Source organism: Saccopteryx leptura, chromosome 2 (assembly GCF_036850995.1).
Source record: "Saccopteryx leptura isolate mSacLep1 chromosome 2, mSacLep1_pri_phased_curated, whole genome shotgun sequence".
NCBI lineage: Eukaryota > Metazoa > Chordata > Mammalia > Chiroptera > Emballonuridae > Saccopteryx > Saccopteryx leptura.
In genome coordinates, this window is record NC_089504.1 from 222,249,269 (window position 1) to 222,266,895 (window position 17,627).

Here is a 17,627-nt window from a genome sequence, read left to right on the forward strand (position 1 = left end):
CTCCCTAGACTAGTGGGGTCAAGCAGGCTTAGCTTTCATGCCGCATTCTTTAGGACCAGTATACTTAGTGGAGGTTGACCTTGACCAGCTGCGAGAAGCCTCAGAATGTCCTGGACCAGGAACAGCCTGAGCAGCCGTCAGCCAGAAGGCAACTTCAAGCAGGACTGGAAGGATCTTAAAAGCTATTTGAAGAAGTCCACAGCCTCTGGGCTAACTGAAGGAATCAACCGTCCTTATTTTCCTGAGACTGTCCTGATTTCAACGCTAAAAGTCCCCTGTCCTGGGCAACGTCTCAGTCCCCAGCGAACCAGAGCAATTGGTCACCCTGGCCACTGAACCACTGCAATAGGACCAAGGCCCAGTTCTGAGATGTTTGCAGGGAGGAGAAAACATTGATGATAGCTCTCCACCACTACCACCCCCAAGCTCTCATGCTAACTTCAGTCCTATTGAATCGGGAAAGACAGTGCTGGAAGAAGGAAATAGACCATGGAAAGTACCAGCCGGGCTAGGGCTAGAATATCCATCCCCTGCGGCCAGTTTCCCCACGTGTAAAACAAATGGCAACAGATACTTCTTCCTGGGGTCATTGAGAACACTAAGCTGGGCAGCACATGCCCGTGCTGGTTCGGCACCTGGCACTGCTCAGGTCCAATAAATGAGCACTTTTGTGTCAGCTCTGCTCAGGCACTCAGCACATCGGGTAGGCTGGGGCAGCCGCTCTGGCCCCTGCACGTCAGAGCGGCCTCCTCTGTGGTCCTACCTCCTCTCCGGCTATGACATCAGAACAGCAGAAACTGAGGGTTTGGGGGTCTCCCCAACCCCAAGCCCAGCACTGGCAAAGAGTGTACTCACTGAGTGGCAGGAAGACTTCCTAAAGAAAGCCAGCATCATGACAAGAAGCATGTAGCCCATCAGCAGAATACTGGTGTGAGAAAACTGGGTCCTGAACAAATAATCATCTAAAACATCTGCAAAAACCCCAGCCCCATCCTCCCCATCCTCCCCTTCCCCCAAAGCACTGCACAACCTGTCACAACACGTCATTTTGTTGTTACCTTGTTTTGTTTGTTCACCAGGACAGAGCCAAGGGCTGCCTCTGACAATACTAAGACATTTAAACCCTCTATATATTTTTAAATCCATCCTTTAAAAATAAATGATGATGGTACAGGTTCCCATTGAAAATATCACTTGTTATTAACCAAACCCTTCATTGCAATTCAGGGAATTTCTTCACAATGGGCCCAAAATTAAAGACAAAAAGGTGGTGGAACCACAAAGACAGCTCGCAGGGAGCGGCTGCCTTGCCTGGGAGATGCCCCACCAGCCCAGTGTTGCCCCCTGTAGCCTTCTCACTTAAGTACAGGACATGTCTCTGCTCATTTTAAAGAGGAGTTAGCAGAGCCGCAGAGAGAGGCCCCAAGTGACCCAGAGGATGGGGGCGGCACTGTGCCCAGGCAGGAGAGAGGGGCCAGTGGTGTCCACGTGGGTATTTCTGCTCTCATTCCCTCCCCACCTCTCTCCCCCCTCCCTCCCTCCCTCCCTCCCAGGAGTTGAATCTGTCCATCCTCCCCCATATTCCCAGCACTACTCACCTGCAGATCTTTAACTCCAACAAGTATTCTGAGTTTTGCCATGATTAGAATGTTTTAAACCTCTGAAATGGCTCTGACAGCCAGGTAGCGACCTTGTTTTGTAACAAGCATACACCTCTGCAGAGTGGCGTGAGGGCAGGTGCCCACTGGGCAAGAGGGTCACTGGTTTGTCGTCCTGGCTGCAGCACCTAAGGAGCTTGGGACCTTGGTAATAATTCCTGCCCCCCTGGTGTCAATACACAATCTCTAAGGTCACATCCAGCTCCGGGATCCTGAAAGGCAGCATCTGCCCAATGGGTGGTCAGCTCCTCCCTACCTGAGAGCACAGGGGAGTCACCCACGTTCAGAAAATCTTTTGTTTCAAAAGGCAGTCTAAGGCTGTTTTCTAAGTCACAGGAAGCATAAACAGTAACATTGTCAGTCCATTTGTTGATTTAACCACTGAAGTGATTACTGATGAAACAGAATGAAATGAGATTCAAATGCAGCAGACATGTGTGAGGGTGGACAGAACAAGGCTTGCCACGTGTAACTGGTAGGTGCTGAGAGATCAGAAATGGGGCTCTGGTGTGCCCTTTCCTGGGGTCCTCTGGAGGCTCAGGCCACCCAACTCCACTGCCATCCCTTCCAGGAAAATTATCACAGGGGAGCAGCTTATCCATTCACCCAATGAAGTCTCAGAAACTATTTTTAAAAATATGTTAATTGTCATACCAACTGCCTATAGAAATCTCAGTTTCGGTGGCAGAAATAAACGCACCGAGATAATATTTAACCCATTTCCTCTCTCTCTCCCAGCCGCCTCCCCAGCCTCCTTAGGACTCCTGCGGACGCCTGAGTGAAGCAGCCACTCGGCGGGGCCATGGCCAGCACGGCCGTGCAGCTGCTGGGCTTCCTGCTCAGCTTCCTGGGCCTGGTGGGCACGCTGATCACCACCATCCTGCCGCACTGGCGCAGGACAGCGCACGTGGGCACCAACATCCTCACAGCTGTATCATACCTAAAGGGACTGTGGATGGAGTGCGTGTGGCACAGCACAGGCATCTACCAGTGCCAGATCTACCGCTCCCTGCTGGCGCTGCCCCGTGACCTGCAGGCGGCCCGCGCGCTCATGGTCATCTCCTGCCTGCTGTCGGGCGCGGCCTGCGCCTGCGCCGTGATCGGCATGAAGTGCACGCGCTGCGCCAAGGGCACGCCGGCCAAGGTCACGTTTGCTGTGCTGGGCGGCGTGTTCTTTATCCTGGCCGGCCTACTCTGCATGGTGGCGGTCTCCTGGACCACCAACGACGTGGTGCAGAACTTCTACAACCCGCTGCTGCCCAGCGGCATGAAGTTCGAGATCGGGCAGGCCCTGTACCTCGGCTTCATCTCCTCGTCCCTGTCAATCATCGGCGGCACCCTGCTCTGCCTGTCCTGTGTGGACGAGGCGCCTTCCAGGCCCTACCCGGCCCCGCCTAGGGCCACCACTGCCACCGCGGCTACCGCGCCCTCTTACCGGCCACCTGCTGCCTACAAGGACAACCGGGCCCCCTCGGTCACCTCGGCCACACACAGTGGGTACAGGCTAAGCGACTACGTGTGAGTCCCGAGGGCCTGTTCCTCCCTGAGCCGTGAGAGGCACCATGTCTTAGGACCCCCACACAAAGTTTACTTCTGGGCTGCTTTTGTGTCCAAAGAAAGAATGTGAACATGAAGAAATGGGCTTAGAACATGGGAAACGAGGGGAAAATACGAGGAGAAATGCTTAATATACCAAAGGCTAAACAATATCCTTTCTGTTTTTGTATTTATTATATGTATTTATGTGGGTGATTTAAAAACAGCTGACTTAAAAGCACCTTGGGAGTCTGGACAATGGGGTTTGTTTGCAATACAGGAATAAACTTTTTGGATGTGGTTGTTTATGAAATGGATAGTATTTGTTTTCTGTTTCTAGACTGTTCTCTGTCTGCTAAGGTGCTGGTAACCGTGGCGCACTGCTGGGGCTCCACATGGCAGAGCCCTAGAATCACTCAGGGAGTAGCCAGGACCACGCACTGCAGGAAAGCCGGAGGAGGATGGGGCTGATAGTCATCCAAAAGATGCTGGCTTGCACCAGAGGAAGGGCAGGAAGTACAAGGCTGCATTGGGATTAAAATAATTGTCATAAATCACAAAGTAAAGACAAAGTCATTTTCTACTGGTGAGCAGTAGCCCCTACCCCACCCCTAGTAAAGAAGCAAGTCAGAAGGAAAAAAAGACAAAGCAAAACATGCCTGGTAGCTTGGCTCTCCAGGCATCAGCAGGGAGCCCAGTTAGGAGCGCTGCTCACTCCCAGGGGCCTCAGCAGGATATCACTGGCTTCATTTCTGGGGGCAGAAGTACGATGGCAGCAGCCATCAGTGCAGGTAGGAGACTCTATTGACTGTTTGTTAGCAGAAAGACTGCAGAGAGAGCCAGATGAGGTCTGACTGCTTTAAGAACACTGATGATGCTCTCTTGCTATGATCAAATCCACGTGGTCAGAGAACTGTAAATGGACACACACATGGTGCTTGCACACAATGTTCCCTGATGGCACCCTCCTCCAGCCTCTGTCCCAAACCTCGAGCTCTCAATGTAAAAGAAAATAGAACTCTGTGGAAGATACACACACAGAGCAGCTGTTAACACCAAATTCCTCCACCCTCAACTAAATTAAGAAGTAGGATTTAGGGCCCTGGCCGGTTTGCTCAGTGGTAGAGCGTTGGCCTGGCGTGCAGGAGTCCTGGGTTCGATTCCCAGGCAGGACACACAGGAGAAGCACCCATCTGCTTCTCCACCCCTCCCCCTCTCCTTCCTCTCTGTCTCTCTCTTCCCCTCCCGCAGCCAAGGCTCCACTGGAGCAAAGTTGGCCCGGGCGCTGAGGATGGCTCTATGGCCTCTGCCTCAGGTGCTAGAATGGCTCTGGTTGCAACAGAGCGATGCCCCAGATGGGTGGAGCATCGCCCCCTGGTGGGCATGCTGGGTGGATCCCAGTCGGGCGCATGTGGGAGTCTGTCTGACTGCCTCCCTGTTTCCAACAGTGGGGTTTAAGGAAGAGTCTTACACATGTTTCTATTTCTTGCGGACCCCTAGACCCCAGGCTGTAACAGGTGCCACCTCTATTTGGGAGAAGGAGGTACCGTGCATTCCAGCCTTTATCTGACCACACAGAAGATAGGCTAGGAATTTAGATCAGAAAGATCATCATTTATTTATGATAAAACAAGCAAGTTGAACTTGTTGTTTAAGTTAAAAAATAAATCTGAATCAATAAAAAAGAAAATGAAATCTTCTAAAAACTAAATGTTACTATTATGTCAATCCTACCTTGATGGTCACAATTTAGAACGTTTAATGAAACTATGCTAGTTAATAGACCTATTACAAATGAAAGAAAATAATTAGCTTTCCTCTAACCCTGAATTTGTTCACTACTAAAATGTGTCCCTTTCTCTTACTCAGGTGAAAGACTAATAATAATTATTACAATTTACTGAGCACTTACTGTGTAGCAGACATACTTTTTGTTTACTAATTTGGTCCAATGAGATACATGAGAATCCATGAGATAAATAATATTCTTAAACCCATTTTACAAAGGAGCACATTTGAAGCACATAGAGGTAATTGGCCCAGAGTCACAGAACTAGTGAGTAAAAGGCCCAGGATTCAAACCCAGACAGGTGAGCTGGGGGCAAATGTGTTAACGGAAGTAGAACAATGACTTCTAGAATAATTACTTTTATGTCCAGACTATTTCCAAGTAAGTGAGTGGATAATTTATGACCGCATTTGGTTCTTCACAGAACCATCACTCCACAGAGGTACTGTTACCAGGTTCTGGTTGGATGGGGTGAAACATGATATCAGACTCAGACGTCCAAGTCTGATCCCTTGGACAAGGAGTTTCACCCAGACAGCTCTGTCCTACAGCTGGCCAGCCAAACAGGAAGTAGATCTGAAGAAGACCTTGATTGCCTCCCTCCAGAACGGGGGTATAAGAACGTTATTCTCAGTGTCCTCCTACTGTTTTGCTCAAGTTCAGTCCCAAGACAAGAACCCCGGGCCCCTCTCTTGCCACATGATCACCTGGGGCCATTGAGTAGATGCCTGTTGCTACTCAGGTCTTCAGGATTAGGTCATCTTAGCCCAGGTTGTTTTGACAAAAGTATGGCATTCTTTTGGAGGTATAACCCACAACCCCAAATTTTAGAATAAAAAGGAAACATGAGTCAGATGCTGATGTTTTCCAGGAAACCATTATTATGGATATAAATTACATGATCCTCATGGGACAAAAAATGCTATATTTCTTTTAGGTCTCTTAAATCAAATTTGGCTCTGATCCAGAGAGGTCTAAAACCAGCTATATTTTCTTTTTCTGTCCACCTGCATTTAGGACGTCTCAGAGTCGATGGACTTGGGGAGGGGCAAAGCCCAGTATTTAGTCTTTGGGAGGCATCGTGGTTACCCACAGACTGCCACATACCAATGCTGCCATAGCCCAAGGCCTTCCAATGCTCCTACCAGGCCACCTCCCAGCCATCCCCAGCCTACCATGTCACTCTCCAGCCCCTCCCTGGCCCTGTGTATGAGTGGGCACTCAAATCTTCCCCCCTGTAAAACTCTGGAGAGAAATAACCTTTGTCCCAGGCTCAGTCTCTAGGAAACCACTTCCTGAGATGAAGTCACTCCCCTCCTATACTGAAAGCACCTGAATGTCCCTGTCTCTTAGACAACATATCCTAATTGCTTTCATGGGTTTATTTGTTTGAAATCAAAGGCCTTTGAAATCTCCCAGAGAATCCTACTTTCATGTCAGTAGCTTTTGGTCTGGATGGAAATAATTTGAAAACTACAATCTGCATAACAACAGTCCATTACTTGATAGTAATAACCTAAAAATGGAGCCAGGATTTGCACCCGATATGCCTGGCCCTGAAGCCCCATGCTTGCCCACAGTGTCATCCCACGTCTCCTATCCTCAAAGCCTCTCTGCGTTCTCACTGCCAGGCAGAGGGAACAGCATGGATGGTGACACTATGGATAAGAGAGGGGGGTCTGGGCCAGGCGGCCACCGGCCACCGTGGAGGGGTGATGGGATCAGAATGTGTCTGAAGGCAGAGCTGGTAGGATTTACTGAAGGCTTGGTTGTAGATGTGAAAAGAAGAGGCTTAAAGGATGATGCCAAGATGTGGGGCTGGATCAAGCAGAAGAGTGGAGTTACAATTTTCTGAAATGAAGAAGACTCTGGAAATAAAGGGTCTGATCTGTGAAGGTAGGTTGTTTTACGTGTTTGGTCTGAGCTTCCTCAAGTGAAGATGTCAAGTGGGCATTCAGATGTATGAACTGGATCTCAGGAGAGATGGATCTGGGATCACCCATCAGTACAGGAGTGTTTTTTAAGCCAGAACTACAATAGATCACATTGGAAGTGAACATAGACGAGTAATGCAAGGGGCCGACCGCTGGAGCTGGTGTATGGAGTTTCACACTTAGAGGTGGGGGGGGCAACTGGCTGCAGGGAAGCAGCCAGATGAGGAATGCCCAGTGAGTGAGGAGAATGAAAAAGAGGGATGTTCTGGAATCCAAGAAGAAGGACATGGTCAGCTGTGTTAAATCAATTCCTTCAAGCTTCACAGTGATGGGGGCGGAGGGTGGCTGTGATTGTCTTCATTTCACAGATGAGGATACTGGGCTTAGAAAAGTAAAGGAACTTTCTGAGGACTAACAGAGGAGTCAGCTGCCTCGCATGGAGAACAAAAAATTTAGATCAGAAAATTGTTTCCAGTCCGTACGGACTCAGTAGCCATTAAGAAAAACATGTATGTTCCTCTTTCTTCTGCAAAAGCACTAGGCAGATCTGGGATAGATCCTCCCAAGGTCACAGAGCGGGGTCTTCTCACCAGGTCCCCAGCACCCCCAGAGCCGTCTGTGGTTGTAGACGCTTCCTCAGATGAGCACTTTTACATATAAAGAAAAAAGATAAGTATGTAAGATTTCAATAAAAAACCAACTATATTGAGATATGTTATCAAAATATTAAAGCGTATGACATAGCAATGTTTGTGCTCCTTTATTAATCCACTCAATGACAATATCAGCAGGAGATCTCATAAATACTGCTACGTCAGAGCAGTAATCAGCATAAATGATCATTGAAGAAATTTACAACTATGATTCGATGGTGAAAATATTTGTGATTCATAATAGTAATAAAGTCACAAGGGTTAACATACCCTCCCGCCAAAAGGAAAGCTACTTGCTCAGGTGAGTTGACGATACACTTAAAACCCCTTCACTTCAGTGGAGTATGCAGATGTCATATTATAAGGTTGTACACCTGAAATTTATACAATATCATTAACCAGTATTACCCCAATAAAGTTCATTTTAAAAGCACCTTCACTTGATGCCCTGGCCGGATAGCCCAGTTAGTTGGAGCAACGTTTGGAGGCACAGAGGTTGATGGTTGATTCCTGGTGAAGGCACATATAGGAAGAGATTGATGGTCTTGTCTTTCTCTCTCTCTCTCTCTCTCTCTCTCTCTCTCTCTCTCTCCACCTTCCTCTCGCTCTAAAAGTCAATAAATATTTTTAAAAATAAAACCTAAAAACACCTTTACTTGAGAAAGTGTTCATGCAACTGAAAATGCAAATTTCATTCTACCTGTAAGTAATAGTTTGCTAAACTCTAAGGGCTACCTGGGGAGCCCAGAGGGTTCTATGTATGTATGTTGGGGTTCAGGGGGCAGCAGAACAGCAGGGTGGAGCTGAGCACCATGCCTGAAGACAGAAGAAACCTGGGTCCATCATTAATTCTCAGAGTGCCCCTTCCCCTACCTGCCCTATCAATGAACACGATGATAAACCTGGAAGGTTTGTTATTTGCGCATGTGCAGGAAGAACCATCTGGATGCCCTGTAGGGGATGAATCACAAGTTCCCCAAAGACAGCTTCTCCAGGTGGTCGGGAGACCACCAGGCATCAGATACCCCCGTCCTGGGTGCCAGGCCAGGTCCCGCAGGCTGTCATTGCACAGTCCACAGACAGGAGGGAGGGAGAAAGGAGATCTAGGGCCTGGGAGGGGACTTCCTACACCCAGGCCAAGAGCAAGGGCAAACCCATTGCACTCTATAGCAGGAAACACCGAATTTAGACAAATGTGATTAGAATTAGCAATGCTTTTATAGCTTAATGGTCACTGTAGAGAGAGGGAGGAGCAAGCAGAGGAAGTCCCCAGGGGAATGACAAGTGAATAAACAGCTTCAATTAAGACTTCTAAGGTTAGCCTGATTTGACCTGTGGTGGTGCAGTGGCCACACCCGAATGCTAAGGTTGCTGGTTTCAAACCCCTGGCTTGCCTGGTCAAGGCACATATGGAAACTTGATGCTTCCTACTCCTCTGCCCACTTCTCTCTTTCTCTCTCCCTCTCTCTCTCTCTCTCTCTCTCTCTCTCTCTTTTCTCTCTAAAATGAATAAAAATCTAGAAAGAAAAAAAAAAGACTTCTAGGCTTAAAAAAAAGCTGTCCCACATCTCATATGGTATTCTCATCTTTTTCTTACCTAAGAGGAGATGGTGTATGTGTCTGTGTGAGAGACAGAGACAGAAACAGAGAGTTTGAAATCTGAGTTTCTATATATTTGGAGCCATTTCTTTGTTTTATTTTATTTTTTTAGATTTTTATTTACTCATTTTAGAGAGAGGAGAGAGAGAGAGAAAAGGGGATGGATAGGAGCAGGAAGCTTCAACTCCCATATGTGCCTTGACCAGGCAAGCCCAGGGCTTCGAACCGGCGACCTCAGCATTCCAGGTCAACGCTTTTATCCACTGCGCCACCACAGGTCAGGCATGGAGCCATTTCTTGAGTCAAAAGCAGAAAGCCAATTACTGGACAACTATTCAAAGGAAAACACAAAGATTTTATCCTAGTAAATTATTGTTTTTTCCATTGATTTGAGAGAGAGTAAGAGAGAGGAAGGGAGGGGGAAAAGAGAGAGGAAAGCATCAACTTGTTGTTTCACTTAGTTGTTCCATTTAGTTGTGCACTCATTGATTGCTTCTCTTACATGCCCTGACCACATGGGTCAAGCCCATGGCCTCTGGCGTGCTGGATCAACACTTCATCCACTGAGCCACTGGCCAGAGCCTAATAAATAATTAAAAAATATTACCAACTGCCTTTTGCAGGTGTTTGAGGCGGGGGAAAGGCATTAGCAAACAGCCCACTCCCTGCCCAGGGAAAAGCCAGTGGAGGCACCACATAAACCTGGGTAGGCCAGCCCCTGGGTCCTCCTCACACATCTTGCTCCACAGCTTTGCCTCAGGAAAGCCCAGCACCGAACGCACTTTCATTCTTAACTCCAGAGAGGCTTCCAATTCAAAAGCTTGCCAGCCAGCCAGCCTTGCTGGGTAAACGATTGACCAGCTGCAGCCTTCATCCCACCAGGCAGCCTACCTACCAGCTCTGCAGGGAGCATCAGCTGCTGCCTCCATCTCCAGGAAGGTCTGGGGCTTTTTTCAGTCATCCCAGGCATTTTTCCAAAATAAAGCATTTGCATACATTTCCCATTCAGCATAATACATAGCAAGAAGGCAGGATTTAACAGCCAGGAAAACAGCAGAGTTTTGGTCTACTGGCTTCAACAGGTGTCTGGGGAAGCTGGTGCCCACCTTGGGTAGGAGCTCACCTGTGACATTGCTAAACATGGATTGCAGGCAGCAGAGGGCCGGCCCCAAGAAGGTGAAGAGGGGTGGGAATGGTGAATTCAGTTTTAGGACCCTTGGGAGTCCTAGACCCCAGACAGGACCTGACTCCCACCCTCTCCTCCGATGACCTTCTCAGAGGGAGGGGTAGCACAAAAGCAATTGAACCAGCTGGGGAAGATTCTGGGCCTCGCCATGGAGCCCCCTGCATCCTCTGTTTGAGAAGTCCTTAGGGTAAAGCAGCTTTCTGCTTGAAAGTAAAGGAAAGAGCCCTGTCCAGATGGCTTGTTTGTTTAGCAGTGGTAGTCAACCTGGTCCCTATCGCCCACTAGTGGGCGTTCCAGCTTTCATGGTGGGCGGTAGCAGAGCAACCAAAGTATCATATAAATAAAAAGATAGATATAACTATAGTAAGTTGTTTTATAAAGATTTATTCTGCCAAACTTAGCAAAAATCCGACATAAAGTACTTGGTAAGTAATTATTATTATATGCTTTAACTTGCTATAACTCTGCTTTATAAATTTTATAAAGTAAAGTTACTTCCCTACTTTATAAATCACCATTACTGTGGAACTGGTGGGCGGTTAGAAAATTTTACTACTAACAGAGATACAAAAGTGGGCGGTAGGTATAAAAAGGTTGACTACCCCTGGTTTAGAGCATTGCATTGTCCTGATACTCCAAGGTTGCAGGTTCAGTCCCTGGTCAGGACACATACAAGAATAAACCAATGAATGAATGGATAAGTGGAACAACAAGTCGATGTTTCTCTCTCTCTCTCTCTCTTTCTCTCTCATCCTCACTCCAAAAATCAATAAAAAATATTTTTTTAAAAACATATCGGAAAGGGCCTGACTGGGCGGTGGCGCAGTGGATAGAGCATCGGACTGGAATGCGGAGGACCCAGGTTCAAGATCCCGAGGTGGCCAGCTTGAGCGTGGGCTCATCTGGTTTGAGCAAAGCTAACCAGCTTGGACCCAAGGTCACTGGCTAGAGCAAGGTGTTACTTGGTCTGCTGAAGGCGCACGGTCAAGGCACATATGAGAAAGCAATCAATGAACAACTAAGGTGTCGCAACAAAAAACTAATGATTGATGCTTCTCATCTCTCTCCGTTCCTGTCTGTCTGTCCCTAACTATTCCTCTCTCTGACTCTCTCTCTGTCACTGTAAAAAATAAAAATAAAAAAACACCGGAAAGGAAAGTTTCACCCATATTATTTTTGAGCAATCACAATACTAAACATTTCCATCATCTCCAAAAGTTTATTTATACTCCTCTCCAATCTATCTTTCTCTCCACTCCTATCCCCAGCTATCTACTATATGGTTCCACTTATAAAACACTCTAGAAAAAACTATGTTTCCACTTCTTTTTTTAAAAGATTTTTATTGATTTTACAGAGAGGGGGGAGGGGTAATGAGAACTATCCACTCATAGTTGCTTCACTTAATAGTTCATTGATTGCTTGTCATATGTGCCTTGACCAGGCAAGCCCAGGGTTTTGAACTGGTGACCCAGCATTCCAGGTCAACCCTATCCACTGCACCACCATAAGCCAGGCACTTCTTATCTTTATATCTTTTCTTTCTTTTTCTTGCCTCATTGCAATATCTGTAATGTAATGTTGAATAGAAGTGTTGAAAGTGAATATCCTTGCCTTATTCCCAGTCTTGGTGTAAACAACTCAGTTTTTCTAAAACTTAGTACTAGCTACAGCAAAGTGTATTTTGTAGAAGACTATATGAATGATATAGTTTATGAATTCCTGACAATTTGATGACATCTTTCTGTTGCCTTATCATTTGAATGATTACTTGGCTGGCTTTGAAAAATTAGACCATATAGAACTCCTCAGACAAAGCCTTCAATAGGCATTTGTATGGCCAGTAGTCATCGCAGTCTTGGCCATTCACATGCAGGTTCTCATTAGATTTGGGCAGATGGTAAAGAAATAGTGAGCCAAAAAATGGTGGGCCATTCCTTTATTCAAGTCTCATACCGGCCAATGAGCAAACACATGGGGAAAACACTTTCCTTTCACTCAGAGCTCACAAAGCTACTGACACATTATCTAGCTCCACAACCAGGAGAATCTTTTCTGCTTTCTCCTAGAATCAAAGGCCTCACCAGTCCCAAAGCCCCTCACCTCTGGTTCCCCAGCTTCCCCTTCATCACACTGCCTTCTCTCTGCTCTCACTCTGCAAAAATGGCTTCTCTCTCCTCCAGCACCCTTCCCAAGCAGGAAGGTAATTTGCAATTTCACAGATCACCTACCTGGTGCTGCCTAGCACCATTTTTTAACACTAAAAGTGAGCAAACTAAAAAAATACAGATTTTACAAACTCTTTTGCCCAACAGCATTGTTCCATTTTCTTCTTTCATTTTAAATTGCTCAGGAGAAATCCAAAGTTAGACTAATTTTTTTTAGTAGATATCTTTATTTCTGCTATATTCCCTTTCAGATTGACTTTCAATCATCTTACTCAGACTTTATCATTTTTTATTATATTTGTCCTAAATAATGAAGGACTCTTTTTTTTTTTCTTTTCTGAAGTTGGAAACGGGGAGGCAATCAGACAGACTCCCACATGCACCCGACCGGGATCCACCCGGCACGCCCACCAGGGGGCGATGCTCTGCCCATGTGGGGCGTTTCTCTGTTGCAACCAGGGCCATTCTAGCGCCTGAAGCAGAGGCCACAGAGCCATCCTCAGCACCCGGGCCAACTTTGCTCCAATGGAGCCTTGGCTGTGGGAGGAGAAGAGAGAGACAGAGAGGAAGGAGAGGGGGAGGGGTGGAGAAGCAGATAGACGCTTCTTCTGTGTGCCCTGGCCAGGAATCAAACCCAAGACTCCTGCACGCCAGGCCGATGCTCTACCACTGAGCCAACCAGCCAGAGCCAATGAAGGACTCTTTTAATATACAAAATTTATGTTTTCCTTCATTTCAGAAAATGCTGGGTTTTTTATTATGTCTTTTAATTGTTTTTCTATTTAATTTTTTCTATTATACTTTTATAATAGAACAAAAATAGGTATACACTGAATATCTGCATTGTCAGTCCTCCATATCAATCACTGCTTTTCCTCTGGTGGGAATGCTTGTTATCTTGGTCACAGTGATGTTTCACAGATGTATGTTCATGTGTGTGTGCCTGGAAAAAATGGCAGTTCCTATCAAGTAAGACAAGAAAACAAAAACCAGATATAGGATGAACCATTGACCTTACCAATGTATATTCAAAAATACAGTACCTTGTCAAAATAAATAAATAAATAAATAAATAAATAAATAAATAAATAAATAAATAAATACGGTACCCTGTCATTTCAAAAATAAAGACTTACACATGTTCTCAAAGCTCACCAATCTGTAGGGTCCTCTCCTGTTTCCTTAATCTGCCTGATGCTGGTCTGCCATGGGGTGATTTTAAAATGAAAAAATAAAAATAGAAAAGAAATTTCAGAAATCTAAGTGTTGTCCCAACCCTTCAAGAGATGACATCACCTCTGGTGTGAAGCTAATCATAGACGTAGGCAGGAGAAACCTCGATTGTAACTGATTATGCAGCTCATAAATACCAGGTACCCCAGGAGACTGGCTACACCGGTTTGTGTTTCAGAATGTCATTGCTAAGTCGGACCCACTTGTGAAAACACATGTTCCACTGAACACGAGCACTGCTGGCGGGGGCAAGAGTCGGTTCAATCCCTTGGACTTGTTACAAGGGAACAAAAGCAAACCTTTCAAGAAGGTATTTCATTGACACAGGCCGGTCCCTGCCTTTTGGTTTTTACATTCCCACTGTTATTTCCTCTCTTTACCCTATGTTTCATCTCCCAAGGTACATGTTTTTCCTACATGGACTAAATAAACAAGTATGTAAAAGATCAGCTCCATAGCAGGACATGGGGGACACGCAGGGTTGGAGGGAAGAAAATGTTTTCACCGGGGAGTCAGTCAATGGAGCAAACTCTCTTCTGAGGTGTACTTTTGAATTTGAGAAGCAGCCTGAGTTTTCCCAGCCAGAGGAATAACTAACTGAGCAGCCCAGCGCTCTGCAGGCTACGCTTTGATGCCGGCTGGGTCTCTGCAGGACGGCCCTGAAGATGTTGGTGAGTGGTGAGCCGCTGAGAGGCCGCAGCTGGTGCTCCATTCCTCTCTCTCCCGGGGACCCTGCGACCACGGTGCTCATTCTTGGAAACCGCTCTATCCTGAACCAGGGTTTTGGCATCTGCCTGACACAGACTCTTCCAGAAGCGGCTAACGATGGATAAAATAAGCCATGCAAGTTAAAACCCCAGAGGGTACTGATGTGACTTACTCAACAGATGGTGTCATCTTCTCATTGAGACACAACGGAATCACGGTTGGCTCCCCGGCTCCCCATGACAAGGGGCACAGGAATGGCGCTATGTGTCTGTGGTCTGTGCGGTGTGAGGACAGGGGCCCCACAGGAGGTGGCACCTCTGCTGAGGCTGTGCTTCTGCCCGGCAGGGGCCCTGAGGCTGGGGCTGGACACTGGAACAGTAGCTTCTGGCTTAGGTGGACACAGAGATGCAGGGGCTCAGGCTTCCTCCTCTGTAAGTGAGGGCTCTTGACAGAGAAGCTCTGAAGTCCCTGCCAACTCTCTCAGCACAGTGCAGCTCCAAACACTTTCTATTTCATCCTGGGGTGGGGTTGGGGTGGGGGCGGGGACGAGGTTAGAAGGGGGTACAGGGAGCAGCTCCAAGGGCCCTGTGAGACGTCATCTCTCTCCGTGGGTGAGAGACTTTCAAGCATAGAATCACGGGCCCCAGACAAGTACACGGGCAGGTGTTTGCAATAAGCAAGGCTGTGGATGGACCAGGCCTTCCTCATCCCCAGATCAGTGAGTTCTGGAGCGAAACCTTAGAAATCTCATTTTGAATGCCTGTAACCTTTATCTTAGGGAATCTTAAATGGGAACTACCCTGCCCTGCCCTGCCCTGGCTGGTTAGCTCAGTCAATTAAGAATGTTGTCCTGAAATGACAAGGTTGCAGGTTTGATCCCTGATCAGGGCACACACGAGAAGCAACAAAAAAATGTATGACTGAGTGAAACAACAAATAAATGCTTCCCTTCCTCCTCCCCTCTCTCTCCCCCCTCTCTCTCCCTGGCTGGATAGCTCAGTTGGTTGGAGCGTCATCCCGAAGCATGGAAGTTGCTGGTTTGATTCCCTGGACAGGGCACATACAGGAATAGCTCATTGTTCCTGTCTCTCTCGCTATCCCCCACAAAAAAAGAGAACTTTGGAGAGACAAGATGGCGCTGGAGTAGGCGGACGTACCAACATCTACCTCCCAGAACCAAAGTGGATTACAAACTAATTTTATGAACTATCATCTTGAAAAACCAACTTTGGTCTAAACTAAGAGGACTCTTCAACCAAGGAACGCTGAAGAAGCCACACAGAGACTGGTAGGAAAAGCGGAAACGGGGAAACGCGGAGAGGGCTGCCCAGCTCCCCGGAGCGAACGGCAGCAGGGAGAGACTCACATGGCGGAAAGTGAGTTTAGCAGACTGGGGAAGGGTCCTGAGCCCCAGGAACAAAGCCCCAGCCTGCAGCCACAGAGCCCAGAAGAGGTGTAAGGACAGTATTTAGCTGGAAAAAAGTCGGGATACTATTTTTGAGAAAGAGTCTGATTTCTCAGACCCAGGATCCTTCTTAAAGGGACCACGCAGAACATCTCTCTCATAACCACCCACCCGGGGCTCCTGGGGATGGGGGGAGAGAGGAGAGGACCAGAGTAACAGGAAGAGAGTGTAATCTAGGAGGCACAGGGAGAAGCATTTTGGGAGATAGCCACCCTAACCCCTGGGATGAGTCACTCCCCAAAGCTGAAGTGAATATTTCCCCCAGAAACAGCAATACCAGCAAAGGGAAGCAGGAGAGCAGCCAAACAAGCTCCCCCGCAGCATTTAGAGCAGAGTCGCATAGAAGGAGGGAGATTTTGGGTCTACAGTAGTGAGTCTTAGGGTCCGAGCTGCAACGCCCCCACCCACGCGGCTGAGGGCGCGCCGGAGGGCGGGCGGCAGCGGGAGACAAAAGCGCGGTTCTGCTGGCAGGGGCGGAAACCAACTGGCCACCACTGGGCTCAGGTGTGAGCTCAATCTTGGCCGGCTGGAGAAAAGGGGGCGTGTAAAAGCGGTCAAGCTCAGCTGCCGGCAGCCTGTAATCCAGCCTGTGGGGAAAAGGGTGGGAACCCCGGAAAGGGTGGAGACCAGCCCCTGAGCAAGGGCAGAGGAGCACAGCCTTGCCCCGCCCGTGCAACCCAGGCTTGCAGTCTGACTTGGTAGCCGGCTCCTCCTGCGGGGGTGGAGCCAAAAGACCAGAAGAGGCGGAGTTCCACTACTGAGCTGAGCTTGGGAACACAGTCCTGCCCGGCAGTAGAGCCAAGGCTAGCAGCCGTTCCTTGAGTGGGCTCCTCCTGCAAGGGCAGGGCGAAAGCCCGGAAACAGGCAGAGACCCGCAGCTGAGCAAAGGTGCTCGCCAGTGCCCTCAGGACCGAGCATAACATCACACATGGGGGCGGGGCAAAGGCCAAGGCCACCAACGCTTGTGCACCCGAGCACGTGATCACAGCCACTCCCGTGAAGAGAAAATGAGGAGGCAGAGAAATACAACACAAATAAACCAAGAGAAATCCCCAGAAAAGGACCTAAGTGAATCAGATATAACCAAATTACCAGATGCAGAGTTTAAAATAACGATTGTTAGGATGCTCAGAGATATCAGAACAACCATAGATGGCCATTACGAAAACCTAAATAAAGAGATAACAAATATAAAAAAGGACATTGAAATAATAAAAAAGAATCAGTCAGAAATGACAAATACAATATCTGAAATAAAGAATACAATGGAAGGAATTAAAAGCAGGATGGATGAAGCAGAGCATCGAATCAGTGAGTTAGAGGACACAATAAAAAGGCACAGAAGCAGAGCAGAAAAAAGAAAAGAGACTCCAAAAGTCTGAGGAAACTCTAAGAGAGCTCTGTGACAACATGAAGAGAAATAACATCCGCATCATAAGGGTTCCTGAAGAAGAGAAAGAACAAGGGATAGAGACTTTGTTCAAACATATTATAGCGGAAAACTTCCCCCAATTAAGGCAGGAAAACATCACACATGTTCAGGAAGCACAGAGAACTCCATTAAGGAGAAACCCAAAGAAACCAACACCAAGACACATCATAATTAAAATACCAAAGCTAAATGATAAAGAGAAAATATTAAAAGCTGCTAGAGAAAAAAAGACTATCACCTACAAAGGAGCCCCCATAAGGATGACT

The 17,627-nt window shown here is 47.4% G+C and overlaps 1 protein-coding gene across 1 annotated transcript; it reads left to right on the plus strand.

Annotated features, from left to right (window-relative positions):
* Positions 1–2,460: 2,460 nt before the first annotated feature.
* On the plus strand, positions 2,461–3,314 carry CLDN14 (claudin 14). Its single transcript, XM_066365929.1, has one exon. The coding sequence runs from the start codon at positions 2,461–2,463 to the stop codon at positions 3,178–3,180; it is 720 nt and encodes a 239-aa protein (XP_066222026.1). The 3' UTR covers positions 3,181–3,314.
* The last annotated feature ends 14,313 nt before the right edge of the window (positions 3,315–17,627 follow it).